Source organism: Calypte anna, chromosome 3 (genome assembly GCF_003957555.1).
Source record: "Calypte anna isolate BGI_N300 chromosome 3, bCalAnn1_v1.p, whole genome shotgun sequence".
NCBI lineage: Eukaryota > Metazoa > Chordata > Aves > Apodiformes > Trochilidae > Calypte > Calypte anna.
Genome location: NC_044246.1, coordinates 98,744,105 through 98,771,708, shown reverse-complemented (window position 1 = coordinate 98,771,708; position 27,604 = coordinate 98,744,105). Strand labels below are relative to the sequence as shown.

Sequence of the window (27,604 nt, the reverse complement as noted above, 5' to 3'; positions counted from 1 at the left end):
GGCGGCGGCGGTGGGAATGTCGTGAGGATCCCGGGGTTCCCCGCCGGGCCTGGACTGCCCCCTGCGCTGCTCCTCACAGGGGAGGGGGGGCGGCGGTAGCCTGCCTCGGGGTGTCGCGCTGCGAGCTTAATTTTAAAATTTTCTTAAGGGATGGCATCTCGGGGTGCCCTCGTGTGACGCTTCTGCCCCAGTAGGCTACTGAGCGGCGGGAGACAAAGACCGGGGGGTTTTCCAAAGGAGGGCAGATGGTTTAGACTTGCTGGCAGGGAAGGAGAGATGGGAAGAAACGTAAGGAAAGCATGAGGGTCGTATCTGGTTAGCAAGCACTGTTAAGCAAGAGCAGCTGCTTTCTTGTTGCGGGTCTATGTGTGGAGCAACGACTGGCTTTCTTCCTTAACACAAAAGGAAAAACACTGAGCCAGAGGGATGAATAAGAGTTGTCTGTTTGATTTACCAAAAGGAGGCTTAATCCCTTGCCCGAGCCATAGCAGGGGTGACAAGAAACATCAGTCCCCTGGGGGCACCTTGCTGAGGTCATGGGGTCAGGGAAGGCAGGAGGGAGGCGAAAAGCATCTTGCTGCAGCTCTGCTCCTGCGCACCTTGGCTCCGCTAGCATAAGCAGGAAAAACCCTGGCAAAGCCTCCATCCCATACAACCAATTACTGTGAAAAGCTCCATTTCACGTTGCCTAGAATACGAGAGTTTATACTGCAGCCTGAAGGCAGGAGATGAGCTTGAGAGGCCGCCTGTCTTTACTTCCCTGAATTGGCTAGTTTCTCTCTCTTATTTCCCATCACAGAAGATACTACTTTTTTTTTTTCTCCTCAGATATTTATGTGCAGTTGTGTCTTTCTTAATAGCTGTCATCTGTACAGCACAACGTATTTTAACTGTCTTCTCCCAACAGAGTCCAGTCCACTCAAGCATATAACAAATGCTTTTCACCACAAGGAGAATCACCCCTCATTCTCCATTTCAGGCTACGTTCTGCCCTTGGTACCGTGCAAACAGCCCCCTGTGCTAATACAGACTGCATACAGAACTACAGCTCTCTTCAGAATGCAGTCACGTTTTCTGCTATTACAGTTCTGCATTGTATTTTTCTTTTTAAAAAAGAGACTTTTTAAAAAAGAGGCAAAGTTAAGAAAAAAAATTTATTGCAATGTACAACATACTCGTGAAATATTCAGCACTAGTGCAACAGCACAACTGAAAAATGTATCATACAGTCAAAAATACATCAAACATCCTTCATACTGAAAAAGAGGGCAACTTAAAATGCATCCTAAATGACAGTTCTATTCATTACCCAAGGTATATTCATGGTAATTGTAACTGAAGGAAGTAATTCTCCCAAATGCTCATTGTCTACATAGTTTACAAATATGAACAGTAAAGACACAATTCAGTGTCTTTAGCAAGTGCTTAGCTGTGGTACAAGATGATACATGAAAATACAATTAAGTATATCTGTGATCACAGGACTTGAATGTAATTCTGACTCTTCAGGGATGTAATGTGTGTGTAATCTAAGCTTGGGAATAGCCTTATTGATTTCAGTATTATTTTTCAGCAGTTCCATGTGTAAAGATAGGTCCAACTACAGAATGAAAGTTCAAAGTCCTTTTTTGGCCCAGCATGAGCAGTGTTTATAGATTAAAAAATAAAAATACAGTAGATTAATAAATCTATAGGAAAAAAAATTAAAAGAGATTTTACAAAAAAATTAATTTTGCCTATTAGAATACCAATAGTTATTCATTAACTTCAATTATTGTCTGCCAGACTGTGTTATGTCAAATTCTTCATTTCCAATGTATCTGACTGGCATTTCCTTTGGAAAAGTCTATCACACAGACCAGACACTTTTTCTTAACTGTGCATGGTAGCAAGAGGCAATGTAAAATCCCTAAGATTTTAAGAAGATATTAAAACTTTCTGATACAAGCTATCTTCAATGTCTCTACAATATTTACTGGATTTTCACATTTTTCAGCTGCAGCTTGTTTATCTAGCAACTTCCTCCACAGGCACTTAAGATCTCTTGCACCAAAACAATAGCCATTTACAGAGAAAAATGCAAAGCAAAGAATGGCAGGATTTCTGGATCTGAATGGGAGTTTCTGCACCTCACATCTGCGTGCTGTGATACAGCTGGCATATTCAACAGAAGCAGCAAGCTGGTAGATTTACTGGCACATTGATGCACTAAATCTTTCCCCATGCTGGGACTCAGCCAAAAGCAAAGGAAAATGCTTTGTTTCTATCATGAAGCGTAGATGCTGAAGGAGGGGCTTGATTTAACATTTGAGCAATGGGAATGCACAGGAAGTCAAACCCCACAGTTACATAAATTTGTGCTGCCCGTAGCTGCTACTCAGGCAGAACTCCAACTGAGGTCAGGGAAGCAGCTGCCAGAAGACTGTGGGGTTAATGTGTGTGGGCCACATTTTAAATGTCACTTAGTATTAATACAAGAAAAAAATACTTAAATCCAAGTGCCCAGGAAATGTTGTGATTGCAAAATGCAAAACACAGGGAGACAAAAGAGCACCTCTGAGACAGAATAGTTACGATTACCATAATAAAAATAGTCTAGATTAATTAGAAATGGAAACACTTTCAGAGTGTATTCAGAGGTGCATCTTTCTTTATCCAGGTGTAGCAGTTCCTGCTTAAGTGCTTCCCCTCCAACTTTGAAGATCCATTAGGTTAATGCAAAACCTTTGCTTCCAAAACCTCTTCAAAAAAATCAACCAGCATTAAGAGAAAAATGAAAAAAAGGTGTAACTTTCTCTACATTTATTGCATGTTGATTACTAGTTGCTGCAAATATTTAAACATGTGGTGCAGTCAGGCACTGAGTTGAATGGACAAGACAAATGAGTAGTGTCAGCTCACTTCTGCTTTGTGCAATGCTGAGCCTCTGACTTTTATTCAGAGCTTTGCTTTTTGGGGGGCAGGAGGGACAGAGGGAGGCATGGGACTGGTTAAATTTGGAAAATAGCAATTACAAAGCCATAACAATTACCAGAAACCAAGAACAAAAGCAGCATATTCAATCATTATTTTTGAAATGTTTTTTGACTTTTGTCAATGATTACTGAGTGAAGCAACCGTTAAAACAAGGTTATATGATATATGAGTCTCTGTTGTTGAATAACACAACCAGTACGCAACAGAAGATGTGTTAGGCATGCTTCATAGTATTAATTAATTTCAGAAATTATCTTCATCAGAAATATATGTTTGAGGAGAGAACAAATGTTAAAATAATATTTGCAGACAAAAGGAAAGTGAAGGAAATTATTAATAAAATGCAAATATGCTTTCACTATAAATATTTTTTACAAAGCCATTGCAAAGGTGAAATATGAAGTTACTTGTCATTGGATAAAATGCACTTATTACATTTTAGGACAAATAAAATATTCTTTTAAAAAGCATTTTCACAGAAAATTACGTCCCCTCAAATATTTTCCAAATATTTTGTGTGTATATGGGTTAGCGGGAGAAGAAAAACAGACACTTTTACAGTTCAATGACAATTGATGATTTTTTCATTTTGATTTCTTTTTAAATATATTACTACAGATACTGATTCCTAGACTCTGACCATTTATCCCCTCTAAAAAAGGCAAGGACTGTTTCCAGAGGACTGCTGGCTGGCCCTCTTGTGATCTGGAGAGGAACTGCAATCCACCTTTCCAGCGAACAAAGAATACATTCCCTGATTTCCGCTTAAACATAATTAACAGATGTTTATAAGGAATTAGAGATCGGCGTGGATTTTGTTTTGTTTTCTGGCGTCCACAAATTTGTTTTCTTAAAACTATGTGACATTATATTGACGGTGTGCCCTTAAGTTCTTCATACAACAAACTAAAAAGTTGATTTCAGAGTCGTATTTATATGAAATCTCTGAAGGTACTCAGTAATGTTCAACCAAACAATAGATAAGAACAAAATCTACATTCTGAAGAAATTAAACATATTTGCATCATCAAGCTGAACATCAAGCTCTGTAATACACCAAGTGTAGTTAAAAGCCTCACATACATACATACAGGCACATATATACACACCCATTTTATTTACATAATACACACGCCCTAACAATACCTTAAGTTACCAGTCCAGTTTCATGTCTGCTTTACTCCACACATACTTTCCTCCTCTCTTGAGGAACATCTTCTCATCAAATCCACTGAATTTTATAGCTTCTACCACTCCAACATCTAGGATAGACTTGGAAGGCTCTTTCCATCCATTTGTGCAGTTTAGAAAACGCATCTGAAACATGAACAGAGAAAGTCAATTTGTAAAAACAATTGTTCTACAAAATTAAACAAATTGCACTGCAATCCCACAAAAGCCTCTATAAGCATATAAACATTTTCACTATATTCCTTGGAAGGCTCAGAAGCTTATGGTTAGACACATTGACACATCTTAGTGGGAACAAAGCCATACCATAATTCCTGAAAATAAAATGTTTGCTCTTCTGTTACATGTAAGCTAAGTAGGCTCTTTGAAACTTAGCTTTCAGGACATGTTCTGTATTTTTAAATTAAAGAAAAACAGCAAAGGTGTCCTGAAAAGATACATATCTACACTTGAAGATTCATGATGCAATGACTATACATGCAAACCTGATGGCAACTTCTCCTTAGGTCATACTTACATTCAAGTTTTCAGAATGTCTAATGGGAAGAAATTACATTTATTCTTTGTACTACATGGCAAAATTAGTTTATAGATTGCATGGTAAATTGAATTATCACTGTTGTCCACATAAATATATTAGCATGCTAACACTACTTTTCAAAAAAAGACTTACATATTCATCCAGAATGAGGTATGAATCCCGCATCTGCAATAGGTCAAAAGAAAAGGTAAATTCATACAAAAATCAAAATCCCATTCTAGAGAAAAATCAAGGGCAAAACAAATAACTATTCATTCTAAGACTGATCCAAATATTTGAAGCAGGTAGTGTCTTACCACTATTTCAGTGAGCTTGGTTCAAACTTATAGAGACAAATGATTATTAGCATGACTTAATGCATTAATAAACCAGTAATTCTTGGAATATGACTTCTCAAATGTCTTACTGAAATGTGCATGTCCAACTGGATAAAGGTTTTCTAAATAATATCCAAGTTTTCTATTAGTTTCTACACCAGCTAAACTTACACTGCTTTGCATACAGGAACAGTATGTCATTTTGCAAGCAAGTAAGAGGACCACTTATGTTTTACAGTGTTTAATTATCACCCAGGCAGACAAAGGTGTTCTCCCAGCTAAAAGTAATCTCCCTGTTGAAAGAACTCCTGGATCTGCACCAAGAAGTAGGCCAACAGCTGAAATGAGATGTGTTTGCTTAGCTAATTGGGCATCTCCTACATGATCCTCCCTAAAATTCTCTGGGTAGCTGGAACTCACTGCTGTGTAGAACAGGAAGTGTCCATCTTTTTCACACAGTTTTAACAGAAAAGAGAAACAGTTTTCTAGAACCAGACCTCCTGAGAGAAGTCAACTCTTTTTTCGTAGGCCTTATGATGTGGGAAAAAATGTAGGGTTTGTCATCTAAAGACCTGCTTTGATGAGTGTTCTCTCCTACCAAATGCCTTAAATGCTAGACTGCACAGTCCTACTTCTAGTACTTACACAATAAAGGCAACTCAGTCTGCTCACTTGACCTCTCTATACATTAAGAAGTAAACTGTAAATGGAGAGTCTCAATCCGTGGAGGGGAAAAGGAACATGAGATGGGAGACCCTGGGCATTCCTAAACTCTTGTTCAACTTAGTATCTTCTCACTCAGTTCATAAACTTGCTTAACAGTGAGTGTTCTAGCTGTCCTCATGCCACCCATAGGGTCTGTAAGCATTTTACAAAATGTCCTGAGCTCCACCTTTAGGCAATAAAGTGTTTTACTGCATCTAATGGAAGATGGGTGATGGCTCAGCAAGTTAACTCCTGGAATCTGCAGTAGCATAAGGAGCCTCCTTGGGAATAAAGAGCCCAAACACAAAGCCCGAAGAAGTTCTGGCAGACAAAATTAAAAATATGACTTTATTGTGGGAAGACGTAATGAGTAAGATGTGCCAGGCAAAAATATTAGTTCTTGTTCCTCAGTACCCACTGTAATGCTGGCTGGGATGATTTCTCTTGTTTGTGCAGGCCAATGACACTGACATAGTGTCATTTCATGGTGAATCTTTATTAGGAAACCATGGTTAGTGTATAAATTGTGTTTATGTTAATATTCAAACTTATCAGGCTCTTGTGCCTTGGTGAGGAAAAGTCATTCAATTACGAAGGGTTTAACTTCTGCTTAGAGTGCACTGTTTCTGTACAAAACTCAGTTTCTCCAGTTTCTGCACTGATAGTTTATATACCCATCTCACTGAGCAGAGGCCCACATGATGTGAGAGCATTCCCACTAGTTTACACAGGATTGGGATCAATGAGGTTTCACTCGTTATTAATAACTTTGTGTTGGGAGAGTTTTTGGAAGAAAACGGACATGTTAGTAATCCTGACTATATAGCTTTAGCCAGAGTGAGCTAAAGGCCTAAAGGCCCAGCTGCAAGGCTATTGAAAGATCAGCTATGGGCAAAAGATAAGGGAGTTGGCAGCAGAAAAGAAGAATAACAGGATGGGAAAGCATCACATAGACAGCACATAAACAATTATATTTAACCAACTAGCACCCTGTGGCATAAAAAAATGTGTTGTACCAATCAGCAATATGCTTATATTATGTTATCAGCCTGCCTGTGTATAAAAGGGCTACTGCTACTCTCAATAAATGGCAATACTTCAATTATATTAATCTGCGTGTTGTCCACTGCACTCTTCCCGACAACTTTGTGTTCAATTTAAAGCCTTAAATAAATTTAAAAACCTTGATTTTCTCCATAACAAAAGCTGTTGCAGACAAATTTGTACTGTATCTCTCTGCACAAATAGGGCAAGTGTTCATTGCTAGGAAAGCTTCTAGTTCTTTTTCATCTTTCCAACTTCATTTAAAAATAAATTTCAATTTCACCTTCTGATTAGATTCTGGAACCAAACAGGAGACATCTTTGTGGCGATCCAGGAATCGTTCAAAGTCTTCATCACTGATAACAAATTTCTCTGCTTGTCTCAGGGCCTTCTCACCAGTGTTCTCCCCTTTGATGAGGAGGCACTGGAACACCTGAGGACAGAAGGCACCTGGTTAATATTTTATACTTTCACTTGCCTTGAGGATAAGACTGTCACCATGACAAAAGCCTTCAGTTGTCTCTGTAGCAAGGCATTTAATTTTTCTGTCAATAGAGCCACACTGACACAAATCATGGCAAGTGAATACTACATGAAGGGCATGGTGGAAATATATTTTTAGCAAATTAACATGCATAGTTCTAAATGTAATTATACAATTATGGTTCCTGATCAGAACATTTTAACTACTCTGGTCTTAATAAGGACACAGATAATCAAATCTTATGTTAACTTGAATCTCCAGTAGAATGGCTGTACTACAAATACCAGTAAATACTATGTACAATGCACAATATCATGCTATAAAGCTAAGTTAAAAGTTAGAGTTAAAGAATTAAACTTTTAATTAAAGAATACTATATACAAAATATAAAGTTAAGGTTATCAAGAATAAAGACCTTAACCTGATTGGTGACCATAGGTTCAAATAGCTTCAGATGGATACAGAAAAAATAGGGACAATTCCTGAGAAACAAAATGTAATAGCTTGTTTCCACATAAACCTCCTTCGAAAGGCCAGGTCTTCAAGTACATTCAGAATAGACTTTGAGGGGAAAAAGATGCCTTTGATATCATGCTCTGCAACTTCAGTAAGAAATTAGGCCAAGAAACTCATTAAAATATTAAAATGTATGCCTTACTTTACTTACACTCCTTCAATAGGACCAAGATTTCACTTACAGCGATTTTATTTTTTTTCTAGGAAATCATGTATAAGTACCAATTTCCATGAAGCAAATAATGAGAAATTATTACACAAGTTCTTCCAGATTTGTAAGTCACATCATCTCTACCTATTTTCAAACTGATAACATTAATGTGTTTATTACATGTATATTAGAAAATACAATATATACATACTAACCATCCATACTCTATAACAGAACGCTAATGTCTAATGTACACATATGTTGCTAATATTAACTCTAATCTCTTATTGAACACTAACTTTCCCTCATTTTTTTTCTACAATTTTCTCTACTATTTCAAATGTTAAAGACCTTTTATCTTATATTTAATGTAATAAAAAGCCTAGACCTACATGTGCTATAGTAACTTAGTATAAATATCACACACAAAAAAAAAAAAAAAAAAAAAAAAAAAAAAGAGATTTTGGTCTCCATTTAGGTGCAGAAAGAGACACAGTCTATCTCAATACCATGTAATACTGACAAAAAATCTGTTAGCACCAGACCGAGCTGGAGATCTGACTGAGGTCATTAGATGTTCAGTCAAATCCAGGATTTCATAACTACTTTTCTCTGAACAGGAAACCTATAGTATATGCTGCCTTCTTACCTTCCAGCGCACAGGGTTGAGTGCCTTGATCTGATCATTCATATCTTCCTCAATATTAAATCTGTTGATCACTGAATTTATTTTGAAAGCAACAGCATAGTCTTGGCACCACTGTCTTAGTTTATGCAGTTTTTCCACATGGCTCTTCTTTCCTTGACCACGGCCAATTAAAGCATTGACATCCTCATCAAAACTATCACATGAAATTGCCAGGATGTCTAAATATTCACCTGAAAACAAATTTTTAAAATTGATTATTTTTCAGCTCCTTGATTAAAAGCTGTTAGGAGTCCACCCCTTTCACTTCCTTGTCATCTGTCATGAAATGCCATGTAAATACAATTATGTGGAGTCATCACATGAACCACAAATGTTACAGCAGTGACATCATGAAACATGTAGTGTGTGCGTGTCCAGCATTATGGAGACAGTCTGAGCTACTAATTTATTACACTAGTACACCAATGAGACAATAGTATAAACTGCCTATGTTCTCAACATATAATTAACAGTATTTTACAGTGGTTTGTTGTTTTTTTTTTTTTAATTTGGGTTGTTTTTACTGTAAATGAACCACTAATAAATCGTTTCCCACTTGCACCAAACCCCATCTTTCAGTGAGGCTGCACTTCAGAGGCTCCCAAACCCCCCCAGCGCTGTTGGGCACAGTGGTTATTCCTTACCATACTTCTGGAACCACCGCTCGCTAATCAGGCTCCCGTTGCTAACAATGCTGACACTTGGTAACTTCAACTCCTGCTTGCAAAACTTTACCAGTTTGCCCACAAATTCGCCTCTGTCCTGAATAAACGGTTCTCCTCCTGAAAAGTTTATTTTCTCCATTCCTAGAAAAGGACCAAAAAAGACGCTGTGACCTTCTGCCTGTCTGTTGCCCGCTCCTACCACACTCTGTCCGTGCCCAGCTGCAGTCATTTGACAGGACACAACCTGTCACAGGACACAACCCAACCGCTGGGATGCGGTCGCCGCGCATTCCCTCGTCCCTACTCCCACCAGCGGCTCCCCAGGACTTACCCGCCTCCTTCAGCATGGTTAGACCCCTCTTGGCCTCCTCCAGGGGCAGCACGAAGGAGGTCTTGGCCGTATGGAAGCAGAAGCCGCACTTGTAGTTGCACTGTCGGGTGAAGTGGTAATTGACGCTGGTGGGAGTCGGAGGCGCTTCCTCCCGCTCCCGCTCCCTCCGGGAGACCGACAGAGCGGCGGAGCCGGGACCCGAGACCCGCCGCCAGACGGACAGGGGCCGGAGCAGGGCGAGGGGTACGAGACCCCAGCACAGGGCGGCCAGCCACCCCCTCAGCGCCGACAGCACCGACTGCGCCACCGACAGCGACCGTCGGAACAGCGAGCCCAGCTGCATGGCTCGGCTCAGCTCGTCTAGGCTAGGCTCGGCGGGATGGGATGCGCTGCGATTCTCTTGGACCTGGCTGGGCTCGTTTCCGTCTGGGCTCAGTTCAACGGGACTTGGATCGGTTTGGCTGCACGTGGCTCAGCGGGGCTCGCAAATAGTAGCGAAGTGCCCGGCACTCGGCACTTAAAAGCACGGGCACGGCCCCCTCCCGAGGCGTGAGGAACAGATAGGTTTCGTTTTCCCTTATTGCAGAAGGGAAACTTGGCAGGGAGCCTTTGGCGCTGTTTTTTTAGCTGTTTCTGTTTCGCTTCTCCCGAGCCGCTTCGCATCCCTGGAGGGTCATCTCCAATCCCGCTGGCTGGCTCGGGCTGGAAGCTGTTTTGGGCACCTGTAGGTTTGAGCACCTCTAGCACCTGAGGAACCTTTTGATGTGTGTGGGTTCAGTGGCTTCAGTTCTTCTGGTCAAATGTGACTCGTGAAGCCGGGGAAACTGAACTTGTGTAACTGCACTGCATCCTTCTCAGTCAGCAATGAGCTCTTCTTTTTAAAAAGGTTTTCATTTTAGAGCACCTCCGAGTTTAAGGAGCCTGATGACTTCAGGTTCATGAAAAGAAAGTACATGAATTTCTTTGATTCCTGGTCTCCAATACTGCCTAAAACATCTCAAGCAGAGATGCAGCTCCAAGTTGAATATAGGGTTAGCCTTAACAGCAGGAAAAACTGAGAGCTGCCTAAGGTGGCACATTGTCGGAGCAGACAGCTGCCCTCTCAGTGTAACACCAGGAGACACCTGATTCCCATATTTAATTCTTCAGTGGAACAAGAACTGTTGCTGGAGAGGAACACCTCCATCATAGTACCAGCTGATAACCTGAAGTCCTCCATAGCACCAGTTGATAGAAGTCCTCCAATGTGTCTAGGCATACCAGGAGGTCCTTGACAGCCTTCTGTCAGTCTGTCCTCACTCTTGCATGGACAGTTTAGTGTCACCACTGCTGCCAAGGTACAGAGCCATACTCTGATGTCAACACCTACCAACTGCATATTGACTATGGCAGTACAGCCTTCAGCTGGAGCTTTGTTCACTTCCATTGACATGCCTGAACTGCTAACAAAGCAAGACAGCCTTGCTCTTCATGTTGACTTTTTTTTTTTTTTCCTTGATAAAGGAATAGAACTAGCTTCCTCCTGTTTGCAAATTTTAATGGTAACCAAACCTATTTATGAATAAGAAGTGTGTCACTGATAGTAGTTAGTACTATGATTTGTTATCTTTAAATTCCCATCACCATTCTTCTATTTTTCTGAAGATGATCTACTGTAATATGTAGGTAATACATTTACTGTAATATGTGGGTCAGTGAATAAACAGGCTCCAGGCTTTCTGCTGTCAGTCAGCATTCATTGTTACCTCTCAGATGTTTCTTGCAGGAAAGGATTCATACCAGCAAGGAAGGTTGGGAGGCTTCTTGCTGTCTAGCCCCAGTAATGCCACATCACAAAAGTATTGATGCAGCATGTTGGGAAACATCTCAGTTCCTGAGGCTTCCCAAAATTGTCTCAGAGCTTGCCAGCAGAGATCATTTCAGTTACTATGGGAGGATTTACCCATGTCCCCTTCTAGATCCCTGAGGTTTATGTATTTTTATGTATTAGCTTTGAATCTATAAGGAATGTTGCAAGAAATAACTGTAAAGAGATTTTCTCTCCTTGTGCCTTCTAGAAGAGGCTCAGAAAAGCATGATGTTCTTTAAAAGCAGTAGGAAGGTTGATTCCTTCCCTTTCTTTCCTATAGAAGTCATCCTACAGTGGGATGATGAAGATCTTGTACTCAAAGTGCTTTAGTTCTGCAAATCTGCACCAAAAAAACCTTTCTAACCTTTTTTTTTTTTGCTTTTGCTTTTAAAAATTATTGAATAATAGTAGTAATGGTGCACTGGATGGTACGCAGGTACACAAATAGCATAGAAGAAGCTATCTGGATAAGCATGGATAATGTTGTTGTGCTACTTGCTAGGAACCCAAAACTTTAAAACGATGATATATTATTTATCTTCCCAGGAAAAGCAAATTACTGACATGAATCAGTAGCATAAATATGGTTAAGGGGGGAGCATTTATCATGTCACCTGTGAGAACCATAAATGCTCCCAGGACAACCACACAAGTCATGCAATGGCAGGTGTAGTTTTTAGCATTTGATAAATGTATAACTTCTTCCTCCTTCCCCATCTGGAAATTATTTCCCCATTGCATCTGCAGGACGATAAATGAGATTTGTACTTGTACTTGTACTCCCCTTTTAATTGCAGTGACTCATCCCTCCTTGGGATGCAGGAATCCAAGGGGTGTCACTGAAATTACCAACTAGAAAGTTAAAACCCACATGCAATAAAGCTGTGAAACATATGAAACACACAATATTAACATAGGCACAGATTAAACACATCTGAAATAAGGCCATCCTGGGTCCTTAATGGCAGGTAAGTGATGTGCAGCTCAGGAAGCATTTGAACAGGTGACTCCTAGAATTTGGGGCAAGATTTTAGGAGAAGGATCCTTCTGCATCTTTCTGATGCTTTTCTCCAAACATTTGGCACTGGCCACTGTTATGGACAGAAGAGAAAAGTCTCTTGGCCAGACACTTTGCTAAATTATGTTGGTATAATGGTCTTATCCATAGACCTTTATCTTTACTGGAAGGTCTGATACTGGTGATCTTTCTGCATAAAACCAGCTATATGCTATTTTTGTTTATTTTACACCCCTGTGCATTTAATGTGCCTTTAGTTAAGGTAGTTCTTGCCTTGTGTCTCAAACAGATGTTATCTGTATCACAGGACTGTGCACTTAGGTATATTTTTAAGGCAGAGGTCAATTCTATAATTCTATAATTAATTTTTAGATATTTTTTCTTTTTCCACCTTCTGTGGACTAAGAAGTTTTTGAATGGTCATGCAGTTTCTTTTTGTGAGTGTATCTCTTCCCTACAGCTACATGCAAGGCCCCCAGAGATGGGAGGAGCCTCCAGAATAGTGTTTTTCACATAATTAGCACATTTGCTATTCAACATAATTTCATATTACACAAAAGGCTAAATGATAAAGTTCCTTGTGAAGAAACAAAAAAATACTTATCATAAGTTAATTTCAAAACAGGTTCATGTTCTCTATACTGTTTTTAAATACAAAGACCTATCTTGGACACAAAAGGAAACTCACTTTTCCTGTATTTTTACCTGAACTGTTTGTGTATAATCTTACAAGAAGGTGCTTTTAAGTAATTATCCAAGAGGACAAACGTCACATTAATATAAATCTCAGAAGCATATTACAAATGAGGAAAGAAACACCACTCCCTCAGCTCAGAAATGCTTGTAAACAAGGTTATAAGAAAGTTTACCCTTTGGAAAGGGAAAACGAAAGTAAGCTATTTGCTTTTGGTGAGCAGGAAGTGAAAGTTAACTAGGGCATCAGGAAAACTGAAAAACAGTAGAGCAAGGAGCCAGACAGCTCAGTGAGGAAGCAAAACTTGGGAGCAAGTCTATTGAAACTAAAGAAAATAATGAATAAACAGAAAAGTGGCAGATAAGATGAACATAGGAACGAATAATAGAAACCTTATGCACCTCATACTGAGCTCTGTAGTGTGACATCTCAGGAAAGGGATCTCAGAATCACTGTTTCTAACCCTCTGAAACTGATTGCTTTGTGAGAGGCAGCAGCAAAAAAAGTAAAAAAAAAAAAAAAAATAGTGTCATCCAGAAAGGTTTTAGAACAAAGCGATTGACATTATTTTGCTGCTCTGTGAAACTTCAGTATGTGTAGCTCGACTTTGACTAGTGGTACAGTTCAGGTCTCTGCATGTTGGCAGGACCTTATGGCATTAAAAAAGTTATCCCAGTGTCCAAATTACCCAGTGGATGAAGCATCTGCCTTATCAGAGATGTAGGCTCTCATTTCTGATATGATATATCTGAGTGAGATTTACAAAACCATGAAGGTGATAAATGAGATGAATGTTGAACTATTATTCACCAAAGCATTATTAGAGGAGGCACTTGTAGAAACCAGTAGAATATGAGTTTAAAACTTCTAAAAGAAAAATGTTTTTATGCATCAGGCTGTGCATTGCTGAAATTTGAGACAATAGTGGCTTGTGGAGGCAAATTGTATCCTGGAGTCCAAAAGGGATTTAGACAGATGTATGAGCAAGGGTCCATAAATTTTGCACTAAATGGAAGAGATGAAGATGTGCTGATATTCCTAATTTGATAATTGTGGATGCTGGAGGAGCACAAGGACTAGGAGACAGGAGCAAAGATAAACCAGGCTTATGCACAGCATGTCATTCCTCCAGACAAAATATTGGACAAGAAGAGCCACTAGTCAGTAGTGCATATTAAGATGTTTGTAAAATTACTGTTTAGTGGCTTCTTGTGTAATGAACTATGTTTTACTCTGTTTCTTCTGACATACATACTCAGCTGCCATGGTCATGTGTTTGACTGATGTGGATCAATGCAGGAGTTCTCAAGTATAAAAAAGACCATGTTTTGTCTTAAAAAAAACCAACAAAAAAACAGCTGTTTTGTTACCTGCTGCTAAGACTGCATTAAAGATGCCCAAAGGGTGCGTTCCCACTTTCTGCTCTGGCCCAGCCTTCCACAAGCTTCCTCAGTATGGGCAGTTTCCAACTACAGCTGATTTCTAGCTAACCAGTACTGCCTACTAGCTGCTCCCCTCTCACTGCAGGTGCACTAAGCGAAAGATATTTGTGCAGCATGTTTGAAGTGACCAGAGGAACACATCGAGTTTCTGAGGAATTTCTTGTACAGTGTACTTGCTTGTAGAATATGTTCTTTCAGAAGATGTATCAGAAGCTTTAAGTTTAGATGTCTACGGGACAAGTTTTCAACTACTGAGAAGGAGAAATGGGATTCTGCAGAGGTGCAGGTTCTCCTAAATTTCAAGTTAAAATATTTTTAAAAGTCAAACACTTTGGGCAATGTTACTCACAGCAGCTGATATGAACCTGTTTCAGCTACTTGCAGTGTTTCTGTTTCCTGCCCGAGCTGGTGAAAGCTGAAACTGCCCATCATAAAGGTACGAAAATGCTGCAGGCTTGTAAAACTCTGTTTTACTTTCAAATTACTTGAGTTCTTTGGTTTTGTTATCTTGGCTCTGTATAACAGAGAAATGGGGTTAAGTTACCTGTATGCCCTAGCATCTTGGTGCTACTTGGGCCCTACAACACTGCAAACCAGTTCAAATTGGTTTATGGTGTTGCTTGTCTCTTTGGGCCAGTTCGAAGCAGCAGAGTATAATACAGCTTCTTCCTTCGGAGAACACCAGGATTCAACCACTGGAGCATGATGGAATTAACTCATTTGGCCGGGGGGAGGCAAGCGGATCCCGAGACTTGGTTTTTCGTTTTCACTTCCAGCCCATCCATGCACAGAGCCGTTTCCCACGGGGACCAAGCCCGTTCACTCCAGTGCCACTAAAGCGGGGGCGGTAAGGCAGAATTCCCGCCCCTTCCCAGAGAGCGGCCCTTCGCTCTCAGGCTCTAATCCGAAGCCAGGCGCACTCCCTTGAGCGGAGCTGGTTTCGTTTCCCGCTCTCCCATCCCACCGCCCTCCCCACTCCGCGCTGTCGCTGCCTCCACCGCCCAGTGTCCTTCTCCCTTCGTGGCGATGCTGACGCGCTACACCCCGGGCCCGCCGGGCCCCTTGCCGCTCCGCCGCGTCCTCCCGCCCGCCGCCACCGCCGTCCGCCACCGCCTGCGGGAGGTGAGCGCCCGCCGGGATGCGGGAGGGGAACAGGAGGGAGGCGGGGGGGGGCGGAGGGGCTCTCACAGCAGGGAGTTTTGGGGTAACGAGAGCAACCAGCGCGGCAGGAGATTGCGAAGGGTCCCCATGTCTCCTTGCAGTGCGCGGCGCGGATCCCGGAGGCCGAAGCCGTCCTCGACCTGCTAGAGAAATGTCCTGAGCACCAGAAGAAAGGAGGTTTTCCCGTTGTAGTTTTTGAGGGGCTGGACGCCACAGGTAAAGGCAACTTCAGAATTGCAGATGAGGAACTGTTGGAAAGAGCAACTGCTGTGGCTTTCAGCCTGGTTTAAGGCTTAAAAAAAAAAAATTAAAAATCCTGTAAATCTCTGACAGATTTGAAAGAATTAGTATTTATGGTAATTATAAATACCAGTCTATCTTCTTGGGAGTCTTGATGCACATCAAGTTAACCGCAAGCCAGCAAAGAGCCTCTCTAGCCTAGAACGCCAAGGGCATCATAGGGTGCATTAGGAAGAGGGCGGTCATCCTCCCCCTATACTCTGCCCTGGTGAGGCCACATACGGAACACTGCATCCGATTCTGGGCTCCGCAGTTCAAGAAAGACAGGGAACTGCTGGAGTGCGTCCAGCAGAGGGCAACAAAGAGGACTGGGGGACTGGAGCATCTCGCCTATAAGGAAAGCCTGAGAGTCCTGGGTCTGTTTAGCCTGGAGAAGACAGAGGGGATCTTCTCAGAGCTTGGTACCGAAAAGGCAGGTGTCAGAAGGAGAGGGGTAGTGGTTTCAGTGGTGCCCAGCGATAGGCCAAGGTGCAACAGAGGCAGGCTGGAACACAGGAAGTTCCATTTAAACATGAGGAAAAATTACATTGGGGGTAGCACTGTTCTGAACCAGGCTGTGCAGAGAGGTTGTGGAGTGTTCTTCACTGGAGATATTAAAAACTCACCTTGGATGCTGTCCTGAGCAATGGGTGTGAAGTGAAGACAAAAAGGTGGGAAGGAGGGGTGGACGGACTTGAGAGCAGGAAATGGAGTAATAATTCCACAAACCAGACACATAATAATTTTCCATTGGAAACGTTATCACAAGATACTTAAATTACATATTCAAATGTCAGAACCTGTGCTTCAAATTAACAGATAGGGCCATTTAAAAGTATTTTTAAACTCAGTTGTATCTGATATGTGATATAACAATTTTTTTATTTTGTAAATGAAATGCAGGAAAAACCACTATAACCCAGTCTGTTAAGGACACTCTGAATGCTGTTCTGCTAAGGTCTCCACCAGCTTGCATCAGCCAATGGAGAGCAATATTTGATGTTGAGCCAGCACCCATTAAAAGAGCATTTTATGCTGCAGGCAACTACATTCTTGCCTCAGAAATAGCAAAAGCATCCAACCAGGCGCCTGTGATCATAGACAGGTTTGTATATTTAAGAACTTATTTTATATTAGTGCCATCATACAGCTGTTCAGTGTTACAAGTAGAAGTTGTCAATTATAATCTCTGGGGTTCTAATTTTTTTTTTTTTAAGAAGTGCTACTTTGCGGGTTGTAGGGTAAATATAAATATTATAAAGGGTAATACTTACAAATAAGTGGGGAACTTTTGTTAGCGTAACATCCATAACTGGCTTTAGCATGCATATTATATGTTCATTTAGGAATAGTGGAGGCATGGAGTGTGTAGCCTGCCAAAGAAAGCAGGACTCTGTGACAAACCTGAGGAGAAGGAGGAGCTATCTCTTAAAAGAGTTTGAAATATCAGAGTACTAGAGTGATTGAGTTTTAGGTAGACTTATTCTTTGAGGATATAAAGCCAGAAATGCACTTCCCAATTTTTTTAGTCTTGTTTATTTCTTGTTTTCATTAACTGTGTAGGCAGCATTCAGTATTAGTCTTAATAATGAAAGTCTAGATGCACTTTGAAACCTCTGGCTTTTTTCAATAGATGTACTGAAACTTCCAGACACAACTCAAGCATACAGAAGTTGGTGTATGTCTGAGTGCTGTATTTAACCAGTCTCAAAACCACCTAAATATTTAAAATACAGTGCTTCATAGTGATGGGAATGTTAAATGCAAGTGACCATTTATAGTGTGTCTTCATGTTTTAAATAATAATTCATAGTAATTATGAATATTGTGTTATTATTACATATTTAAGAAAGAATGGATGGTTCAGAAATGTTCTTTACACTTCCCTTCAAAATAAGTGCCACCTATATTGTCTTTATTGCTATTTCCACTGTACTGGCACCTTTCTCCTATATTAGTAAGAAATCAGTGTCCTTTTCAAAATGTCTCTCTCCATTCAATATTTTCCTGGTAGATACTGGCACAGCACAGCTGCCTACACAATTGCCACTGAAATAAAAGGAAACGTGCAGGATCTTCCACCAGCTCATGATGAGGTGTACCAGTGGCCTGAGGATCTGCTTAAACCTGATCTTGTTCTTCTTCTGACTGTTGACCCTGAGGAGCGAGTTCGAAGAATTCAGTGTCGAGGGCTGGCGAAAACAAAGGAGGAAGTTGAGCTGGAAGCTAACAGCTTGTTTCGTCAAAGGTACACTTTATTGAGGAATAACAGGACTGAGGCAATCCACGAGACCAGTAGCAAAATGTCCTTCTCACATTACTGGGAAAAGAATTTCCTGTGTCTGAACTTCTTAGCATTTTTTTGTTGGTTGGTTGGTTTTTCTTGTTCAGCTTGTGTTGTGGTTTTTGGATTTTGTGGTGTTTGGTTTTGTTTTGTTTTGTTTTGTTTTTTGTTTTTTGTTTTTTTTTTAAAGGATTTGTGACTGACAGAATGGTAAATTCTGTCACTTCTAACTGAAATTGTTTAAAAACTGGAGGTGAAGAACTTCGTTCCCCTTAAAAGGATCTTACTTGTATTTTGCTGCTTGCTGTGTTTCTTGTGGAGGTCGTGAAGGAGAGAAACCTAATTCTAGGACTGGGAAGCAAGAAGTTCATGAATGTAGCTTTCTCAGAAAAGTCTGGGATTGTGCTCCAGATTAAGAGAACAGAAGTTAGATCTCCTCTTGTAGATATCCTCAGTTGTGCTAATTGTCCCAAGTCCCAATAAAGTCAATACACTCAATAGAGCCTTCAGAATGATTCAGCTCACCACATGTTTGGGGCCTACTGATCTAAGCCTACACATCTAGATCCATGAGATATGATCTGCGACATCTGTATGAGGCTGGCAGATGTGATACAGAACCTGGGGACTCTTTCTGGACCACCAACTGAAAGCTTAATGAATTAGTCCATAGCATCTCATGCAGCTGTAGGTACATTTGTTGAGGCAACTGAATTGCTCCCTAGCTATCCTACTTCAGCATGCCCTGAATCTAGGCTCTTGCAAGTGTATTGATTAGATCATCATAGTTTACAGTGGAAACTTAAATACCTAGTGCTTGTGTAGATACCTCAGTATAGACACCTGAATATCAGTCCATATCCACAAATCTCAAAGCTGAAATCTATCTCCAAGGCTTTAACATTTCTTGTGATGGCATAACTTAAAAACTTCTGTTGCCTAATAGCTCTGTGCAGACACATGGCTCATAAAGTGGGAAGTACAGAGGCATGGGTGGGCCAAGGGATCATGCTATCATTAAAGAATCTTTCCTATTTTAATTCTATAACTTCTAATTCCCGTTAGAAAGCCTGTGGCTATTTCTGCTTGTTGATTATGTCAACCTAGATGTGAGTTTCAGATTCTTTCTTGATTCATTTTACAACGTGTGATCTGAATGTTTGACAATGTTAATTCTTTTGGGAACATAGAAAATGGTATTAACATTGTAATTCAAATCCTCATAGACTAAATGTGGGAGAGGGCTGCATTCTGTGGGAGAGTTCTCAAAGCAATGAGCTTTTCATCCTGTATTTCAACCTGGTGTTCATCCAGTTAGCAAAGTTGATGAGAGGAGAGGTTTAAGTGATGGGTCAACTGTGTAATCCAGTGACTCAAAGCTGAGATCAGTCAGTGAGCACACCTACACAATGCTATGCTGTATAGTTTAGAGACACCTTAGCAGGCTCTGAATAAATTAAGTTAGGTTTTAGAAGCAGGCTGTCCACTGCACTGCTATTGCAGGCAGTATCCAGAACTAAGCTGTAAAGAAATACTTTTATGCCATGCCATGTGAATATGGTTAGAGCTCTGGGAATCAGTGTCATGGAAACTATGTGCTTTGAGGTTCACATTGTAATAGCCACTAATGGTTTATTGCTCCTTGCATTAGATTTCATTCTTAGCTTCCTATTAGATTTTTCCCCCCTTTGTCTCTGCAGGGTGAACACTTTCTTCCAAGACTAATGACTAATGCCATTTTATATCCCTGCAATTTGTAGATTCATTTCTCTTATTTTGTATTTAAATAGAGTTGAAGAGTCATACAGAAGGATGGTGAATCCTGCGTGCCAAGAGGTCGATGCCAGCCCCTCCAAAGAAGAAGTTGTCCAGACAGTGCTACAACTAATTAAAAAACACTGTGCTTTGTGAAAGCAACTTCTGTGTAATAGCACTTAAAAATACTTTGTAGTGCACTTAAAATATACTTTTCTTTGCCCCTCTGGTTCTGCTAATTGAAAATGCACTGTCACATGCTTATCCAACAGAACTTCTGTTGACAGCAGACTGTGCAGGTTATCTGTTTCACTGTTGTTTACTGTGATTTTCTGTGTAAGCCAAAATATTGCCCACATGTTATTCAGCACCTTAGTAAAGCCACCAGCATTATGGTTATTTATGAAGTACCTTAGAGTGCTCTCTGACACTCTGACATTTAAAAATGCTGTCATGCTGCACCTTCAGGAGCACCAGTTCCCCCAGATGTTGTGTGCCAGAATTCACTGGACTGCAGCGGGAGCCTTAGGTGCCCAAGGAGAGTCTGAAATGTCATCCAGTGGTAAAACAATAACATGATCCTAACATTGAGGAACAGAGTATCCAGTGGCCCAGTGCTGTTTACTGGAGTGAAGAATGAGCAGATGCTGCTGTGATGGCCATCCTGCAAAAAATGTGTCATAAATGAGGGCCCAAGAGCATCTAGGCCTCTAATAAAGCCCAAACCTGTCAATATATGCAATATACCAAATTAATTTCGTAGAGAAACAAGAAAATGCTGACATGTTAGAAACAGACACCTGAGAAGAACCTGAAATGAAAAATATTTGATAAATCATTGCTAAAATATTTTTCTACAAAACATTTTCTGTATCCTATTAATAGCATTGTTAAATGTGAATTTGTGTTCTTTTACGATAATGTGAAATGACAGAGAATCTGAGCAATGGGAATGATTTTACCTTTTCACTTCATCTGTTCTTTTTCATGTGGGTTTTTGCACTTGTTGAATTATTAATTCAATTCTAATAATACACCTTAGTATGTGTTCATCATCCACATTTTTCTTTTAAGCAAAACTACTTAGGCAGGTTAATAGAAAAGCAAAGCAAGTTAGACCAAGCCATCGTGTCCCTTTCTAATGTCTGTTAGAAATAAAGGTCTGCAAGAGGTTGCGTGCTACATGTGGGACCTTAATGTGCATAATCACTCCCTTACCTGCCATTTCTGTGTTATTTTCCCCACGTTTTTTTTCCATGGTGTCTGAAAATACTGCCTTCTTACTTTTTGTTATTTATAACATATAGAACTATTTCACTAGCAGTTGAAACACAGTGGGGGCAACGGGAATACATGAATGCTGGCCGTGGGGCGCCCGCCTGGAGCATCCCGTGTTTCTTGTGTTCTCCGCTGCTTTGCTGGGTCGTAGGGTGGCCACAAGAGGTCAGGATTTCGTTTTGAGTGCTCAAAAGAGCCGGAGCTCCAATGCAGATTCAGAAACAGTCTATTTCTTGGTAGATAAACCCGGTTTATGCAGCTTTGGAGTGTGGGTGTTGTTTAAGACCGGAGGTTGGCCCATGATACAGTGCTGACCTGTGGCCACCAGCCCCTGCCATGCAGTCCTGAGTGTGGTCAGCCCCTGCAGCATCCCTCTCTACCTTTGGCCAACCCATTCTGGAGGCCAGGCAGTTTCTAGCAAAGGTGAAGGCTACTGTCAGTCATCCTCAGGGCAGAGGACATGTCAAAACATGTTTCTTTTGTTAACATCCCATGATAATTTACTGTCTTACTAGTTGAGACCTAGATGTAGGATATGACTGTTCAAAGGACCTGACACTACAGTCCTCAGAGCATCTGTGAGTTACACCAGGGAAGTGCACACATAGAAGCTTAATATCATGTTTCTCCATAGTTCTGTTAAAGTCAGAGAGTTGAGTACTTACTGAACAATAAGCACTATCTGCAAAATCGAGCGTTTCTTAAATTACAAAACAGTATTTTGATTTGACAAAATTAAACTTTTTGTAATTTATTTTATTTTGTTTTGGTGTTTTTTTTAAGAACTCGACATAGAATTTTAAACACCCTTTTCCCACATTTAATCTAATTTTCACCTTTTCCCCCCCCCCCCCCCCCTCTGGAGAGGAGGAGATACTTAAATAAAATGGTATTCAGTTACATAAACACAGACATCCACAGCCAGTTAGTCTCCCTGAGGGATCTGAGATGTCTGCGTGGGGCTGCCAGATATGACACAAGACATTTGGTTGAGCTGTTGATCTGCAGAGTGGCAGCTGGAAGCCTGCAGGGGTACCATATGGTGCCTAAAATGGCACTATTCACCCATTTAAGCAGTGAGAGGATTCAAAAGCAGCAGTGCAGCCTCTTTGGGCTGTGTCTGTATTAACAGGTGGCCTGGAACAAGTAGGGCAGATCCATAGCACAGAGAAGCTGGAGCAGAGGATCCAGTGTGTCCTGTCTGTGCATTTTGGGGATTTATTTCAGACCAGCTTTAATCTGATTGCATGGGCTTCTCTCTGTAGTGCAGTAAATCCACTACAGGTCTGCTGGTTTTAGATCTCACCATATCTTTTGGTTCAGCTTTGGATGGAGTACAGTTCACAGATACCAGAACTGTTCCTTGGTGTGAGGCAAAGTGTAGTGAGGAGGGTATGCTTCAAAAGTGCCTTCCTGATCCAAGCTGACATCCTAATGTGGAAGCAGTATGTAGATTTAATGCAGAAGCAACATGCATATCTTCAAAATGTTTCTTTGGAGCAAAGTCAGACTTTGGGTCCAGTTTCCTCAGTATCTTGACTGGGGGATAACCTGGAAAATGTTATAACTCCTTTTGGTCTATGTTGCCAGGACAGCATAGCATTACCACCTTGTAGAAATCTGCCTAAGAATGTGCCTGCTGCCTCTACTATCAATTCCTGACACCTTTAGAGGCAGGAAAGTCATGATACCCCATGGGAATTTGATGGAAGGAAAAATGTTTCTTTTCAAACCTAGGATAAAAAAGGCCCCAAAGAGTTTGTGTTTACCCTCTTACCTTTTTCCTTTTTTTTTTTTGTTTTGTTTTTTTGTTTTTTTGTTTTTTGAGACTGAATAATTGCTTGTTGTCTGTTAAAATTCGTTAGATTTTTCAGCCCCTGTTCCCTTATTTTTCCTTAATTTAAATATTTGAAGAAACACATAAGACTGAATTGTAGCTGCAGGGTGTTGCACTGACTTTGATCTTTTAAATGGAAAGCTATGTTCAATAAAATTAAATCAGCTCTTTTGGAAAGACAAAGATCATCACCCTCTGGCTTAATTTAACTAAACAGATGTAGGGTTTATGTAAATATGCAGTCATTGTAATGTGAAACAAAAGCTAGAATACTCTGCCATTAGTGTATAAATGCATTTTGTGTTACCAGCTGGTCAGTCATGACCTTTTACTCAGCCATAGAGGCACTTCATGTCATGTACTCCAAAGAAGGGGAAATATGCTGAAAAAAATTTCCTGTGTCTGCAAACTCAGTGTTTATGAAAAGGGCCAGACAGACATAGCCCAATTTTAAGCATGCAGCAGGTACAGAATGAGCTCCAGTGGGGCAACATAATTTTTTTGCTGCTCTTCTCCTGGCCAGGGGCAGCTGTACCAGTGAAAAGTTGGGGGGCACTGTGTATTTGGGCTTTCATTTTTCTTTCACAAGAGATCAAGTGGGCACATCTTTTCTTATAGGGATAGAAGACAGAAGCTTCTGCAGAAGAACTAGGCCACCTACTACAGCTGTAAATCTCCTGAGGCAGAGATTCAGAGAGTTTTTCTGATGATATGGATACTATCATAGAGTACCATTTCTAAATAAGTTTTCCCTGACTCTAGGAGTGTCAGTCAGACTTAAATGAGGTTAGAGTGGTCAGTAATGACGCACAGTGCTAATGAGTCTCACCTGCTGACACAAGCACATTTTGGAGTATTGACACACTGAAAATACTTTTTGATGCTGTCTATGAGGTTTGATATAGATCCAGCTGCATGTACTCCTTGTTCCTGTCCTGTAAGCATTCCAGTCCAGGACTGCAGGTCCCACAAGCTCTCCTTCCTTTTTTTTGCATTCTAAAGTGCTGGCAACATGAGATTCAGATGCCCCTGATACTCATCTTGTTCCTTCAGAAAAGAAATCCTCAAACATCTTAAGGCTATATTTAGCTTTCAGTCCAAAATGGAATGCAATGCTTCTCTGTCAGGTTGGCATAAATGTCTCTTTGCTAACATTTTCTTTTGAGCTTTCTATGTCTAAAACGTTTTATTGGAACTTATTACTTAAGTACGTCTGTTCTTGTAAGAAATATATAGATATTCCTTGATAATATAGTTCATGTATTATTTTTGTGTATTATACATGTGTTTTGTCCATACAATATGGGTCTGTTTGCATTCTCCATGAGATTTGTCAAGTAAATGGAATATAGGCTATTTTAGTGAAGGTCAAGCACTAACAATCTGCTTTTACTTAGGAGTTCCCAGCTTCTGAACTGCTGATCTTTGGGTTCAGGGGCCTTTAACTGGGTCTGCCTCATTTTCCCTGTGGCAGCCCAGCTCCTCAGCTGCCAGCAGCATTCCCATATGACTCTTGTACCATAGCAAAGAGTTCGGCTGCCTCTCTTGGAGGATGCATCATCTGTGCAACAAACAGCTCTCAAGGCACCCTAAAAAGCCTCTCCTTTTCCTGTGTGGGAGTTTCACTAAGCAGACAGCTAGGCAATGATGAGAATGTGGACTCTGCATAGGAAATGACAACTTATTTATCTGCAGCTGCAATTCAAAGGAAGCACCTATATGTAGCCTTGCCAGCTATCGTAAAAAATAGATTCACTTTCTCAAAGTGTTTGATCTTAGGAAGAAATTGCTTGGCATTTTGGAAAGGTTTTTCGATAAATCTGAATCCTTTGCAACAAAACCTGTTGTTCACATAGGTATCCAGAGACACTGAATCTACAGGGTAGTTTTTCAGGATGATTTCACAATATTCAGAAGGGACAAGGGTTGCCACCCTCGTCTTCTTTCCCAAATAAGTTCTTTGGGCAGTTCTTTTCAGGGCAAAACAAAAGAGCAGCTGTAGAACTGTCCTGGATTTTAAAAAGGAGCAGAATGGTCTGCAGCCACTTGTACATGCAAATTTACTGGCCAGAGCACTCCCTGATGTCCAACCTGACTGCCGAGCCCTGGGATGTTGCCCATTGTTTCAGAAACTGGATCAAACCAAATTCCAGGAGGCTGCCGAGAGTCCTTCAGGAGGGCAAAGGAAAACAGGAAGAATCTTCCATCACAAACAAAACACTCTGGCAGCTGCTCTGAGTTTGCAGCCCACCAGGCACAGGGGAGATCTGAGTCAGAAGAGAATCAGTGAGGGCTGTGCTCAACTCATGAAATAATAAAGAATGAGACAAGAAAAATGGGGGATATTCAAACAAAAGCAGGCTCAGAAATATGCATTCTTCTCCTGAAAGGTCATACCACAAAAAAAAAAAAAAAAAAAAAAAAAAAAAAAAAAAAAAAAAAAAAAAGCACAAAAAGCAGAGTAAATATTCCATAAGAATTCAGCAGTGGAAAAAAATGAAGAAAGGGTAGAAGCATTTCTGTTCCAAAACTTGTTCATCTATGATAGAATCATACTCATGCAAAATTGCAAGAATGCAAGGATGCTGCATGGAATCTACACCATCCTGAGCTGTGCATATATATTTGTGTGCACATCCATGTTTGGACAAGGCATAGGGAATTAAATCTGTCTCTGAATACACAGCTTAATTGTATGAAAAGAATTTTTTTTTTAAATGCCTCCTGGAAATAAGGAATACAAATGTGGTGATTTCTTAATCTTTTCCCCTCAGGGCTGCAAGAATATGAACACTCTTATTCCCAAAGCAATTTTATCCTGACTCTTACCTGAGAAAAGAGACCTTTTGAAGTCAGAGTAAGGATCTGACCTCTAATTATGTCTTCCTGGAATGTATTTTGTCAATCTGCTGTACAAAGGAATCATATTTCTGTCTCTCTGCTCTCAAGGTTAATGTTTGAGCCCTGGACAGCCTTTTTACAGGAGACCAAAGACTCCAAGGTGAAATTGAACTCTTGGGCAGCCCTGAGTAATGTATCTGATACGGAAAAGTATTTAGCATGGAACTTCTGGTCAGTCTTTCTACTTTGGTACTTTGGGACTCCTTTAAGCTGTGTTTAATCATTGTGACAATTTCCTTAATCAGTCTGTCTACACTCAGCATGTGAAATTCAGGTACCTCATTCAGAGTTCTGATTCATCTTTGACAGGCAGACAGAAAAAAAAAGTGGTGTGTTGATCAATTTTTAGAAAACATCAGCAATAGGGATAGGAGGAGTGTTTTGGACATGATTAAGACTATTAAACAAAGCCCAAGAAACTGCTCAAGAACCTTTCGAAGCTCAGCTTCTCTCATACCTATACCTCTGCCTGCCTTCATCTAGGACTACAAATGCTGAAGTGATGAGAACTTCTGCTCTCAGTATCAATAAAACCACAGAAGGCTTGAAAGCTTTGCAGAAGGCTTGTTCTCACCATTGTTTCACCTTTCTGTCTGAGTTTGTGGGGTTTTTTTGGTGTTTGTTTTTTTGTTTTTTTTTTTTTTTTTTTTTTTTTTTTCTTGTTCTTTTCCTCGGCAGCTGTAGTCATTGAGAGAGAAATGAATATGTTGTAGATGGTGTTGGTTCATATCCTGCATGAAAAAATGTAGAGGTGAGTGAATTTAGCATTTCCCCTTGCCAGGTTAAGGAGCAGAAAATAGCAGCATAATTAGAGGTACTGACAGAAGAGGGAATAAAAAGATGATCAGTGTGAAGGAGAAATACTAAGATTTCTGTAATCAAGCTCTTTGATTTAGTTCCCACCCTACAGAGAAACAGCTTCTTAATAATTGCCAAACTTTGTTTTTCCTTGGTCTAAAGTATCAGGCAGAAAATACACAGGAAAATACTAGCACACTGCAGAAGAAAACCACCAGTATCCTTCACTTCCAGCCATGCCAGTGGTATGGACAGTCATGAGAGGAACATCTACTTCCAGAATATGAAGGATAGTTGAGGCATCAACAAGTGTGGGGTATATTTTTGTCTCCTGGGATTCAGGCTTCACTAATGTTGTATGCACAACCCAAGGAGCTGGGGTACATCCAGGAGTCTGGATTTGGGTCTGAACTCCTTCAGAGGTCATGGCTGCTTGGGCTGGGTTTGGCTTATTACAGATTACTGCTGTGAGATCTGATATCACTGTAGGATTAACAGGATCCACATGGTGGATTTGGAATGTAACATTTAGATGTAGAGACCCCTGGGTACTAAGCCCCCAGTGTTTAACAGAAGCTGAGCACATACTGAGGCTCAGACTAGCAGGCCCTGCATGTTGGTCAGTGGTGAGAATGCATCTCACCTGTTTAGGCAGTAGAAGAGGTTTATGACCCTCATTTTCAAATGCTTCATTAAGAA

General features: G+C 40.6%; 2 protein-coding genes across 2 annotated transcripts; one reads left to right on the top strand and one right to left on the bottom strand.

The window, feature by feature from the left end:
• Nucleotides 1-4,078: 4,078 nt before the first annotated feature.
• On the bottom strand, nucleotides 4,079-10,152 carry RSAD2 (radical S-adenosyl methionine domain containing 2). The gene is made up of 6 exons (XM_008496613.2): nucleotides 9,610-10,152; nucleotides 9,258-9,419; nucleotides 8,575-8,804; nucleotides 7,058-7,207; nucleotides 4,841-4,873; nucleotides 4,079-4,293 (listed from the first exon to the last, which is right to left on the bottom strand). The coding sequence occupies exons 1-6, from the start codon at nucleotides 9,950-9,952 to the stop codon at nucleotides 4,129-4,131; spliced, it is 1,083 nt and encodes a 360-aa protein (XP_008494835.2). The 5' UTR covers nucleotides 9,953-10,152; the 3' UTR covers nucleotides 4,079-4,128.
• A 5,346-nt stretch (nucleotides 10,153-15,498) lies between these two features.
• On the top strand, nucleotides 15,499-21,327 carry CMPK2 (cytidine/uridine monophosphate kinase 2). The gene is made up of 5 exons (XM_030447728.1): nucleotides 15,499-15,734; nucleotides 15,875-15,989; nucleotides 16,956-17,157; nucleotides 18,067-18,300; nucleotides 20,127-21,327. The coding sequence occupies exons 1-5, from the start codon at nucleotides 15,639-15,641 to the stop codon at nucleotides 20,245-20,247; spliced, it is 768 nt and encodes a 255-aa protein (XP_030303588.1). The 5' UTR covers nucleotides 15,499-15,638; the 3' UTR covers nucleotides 20,248-21,327.
• Nucleotides 21,328-27,604: the final 6,277 nt, after the last annotated feature.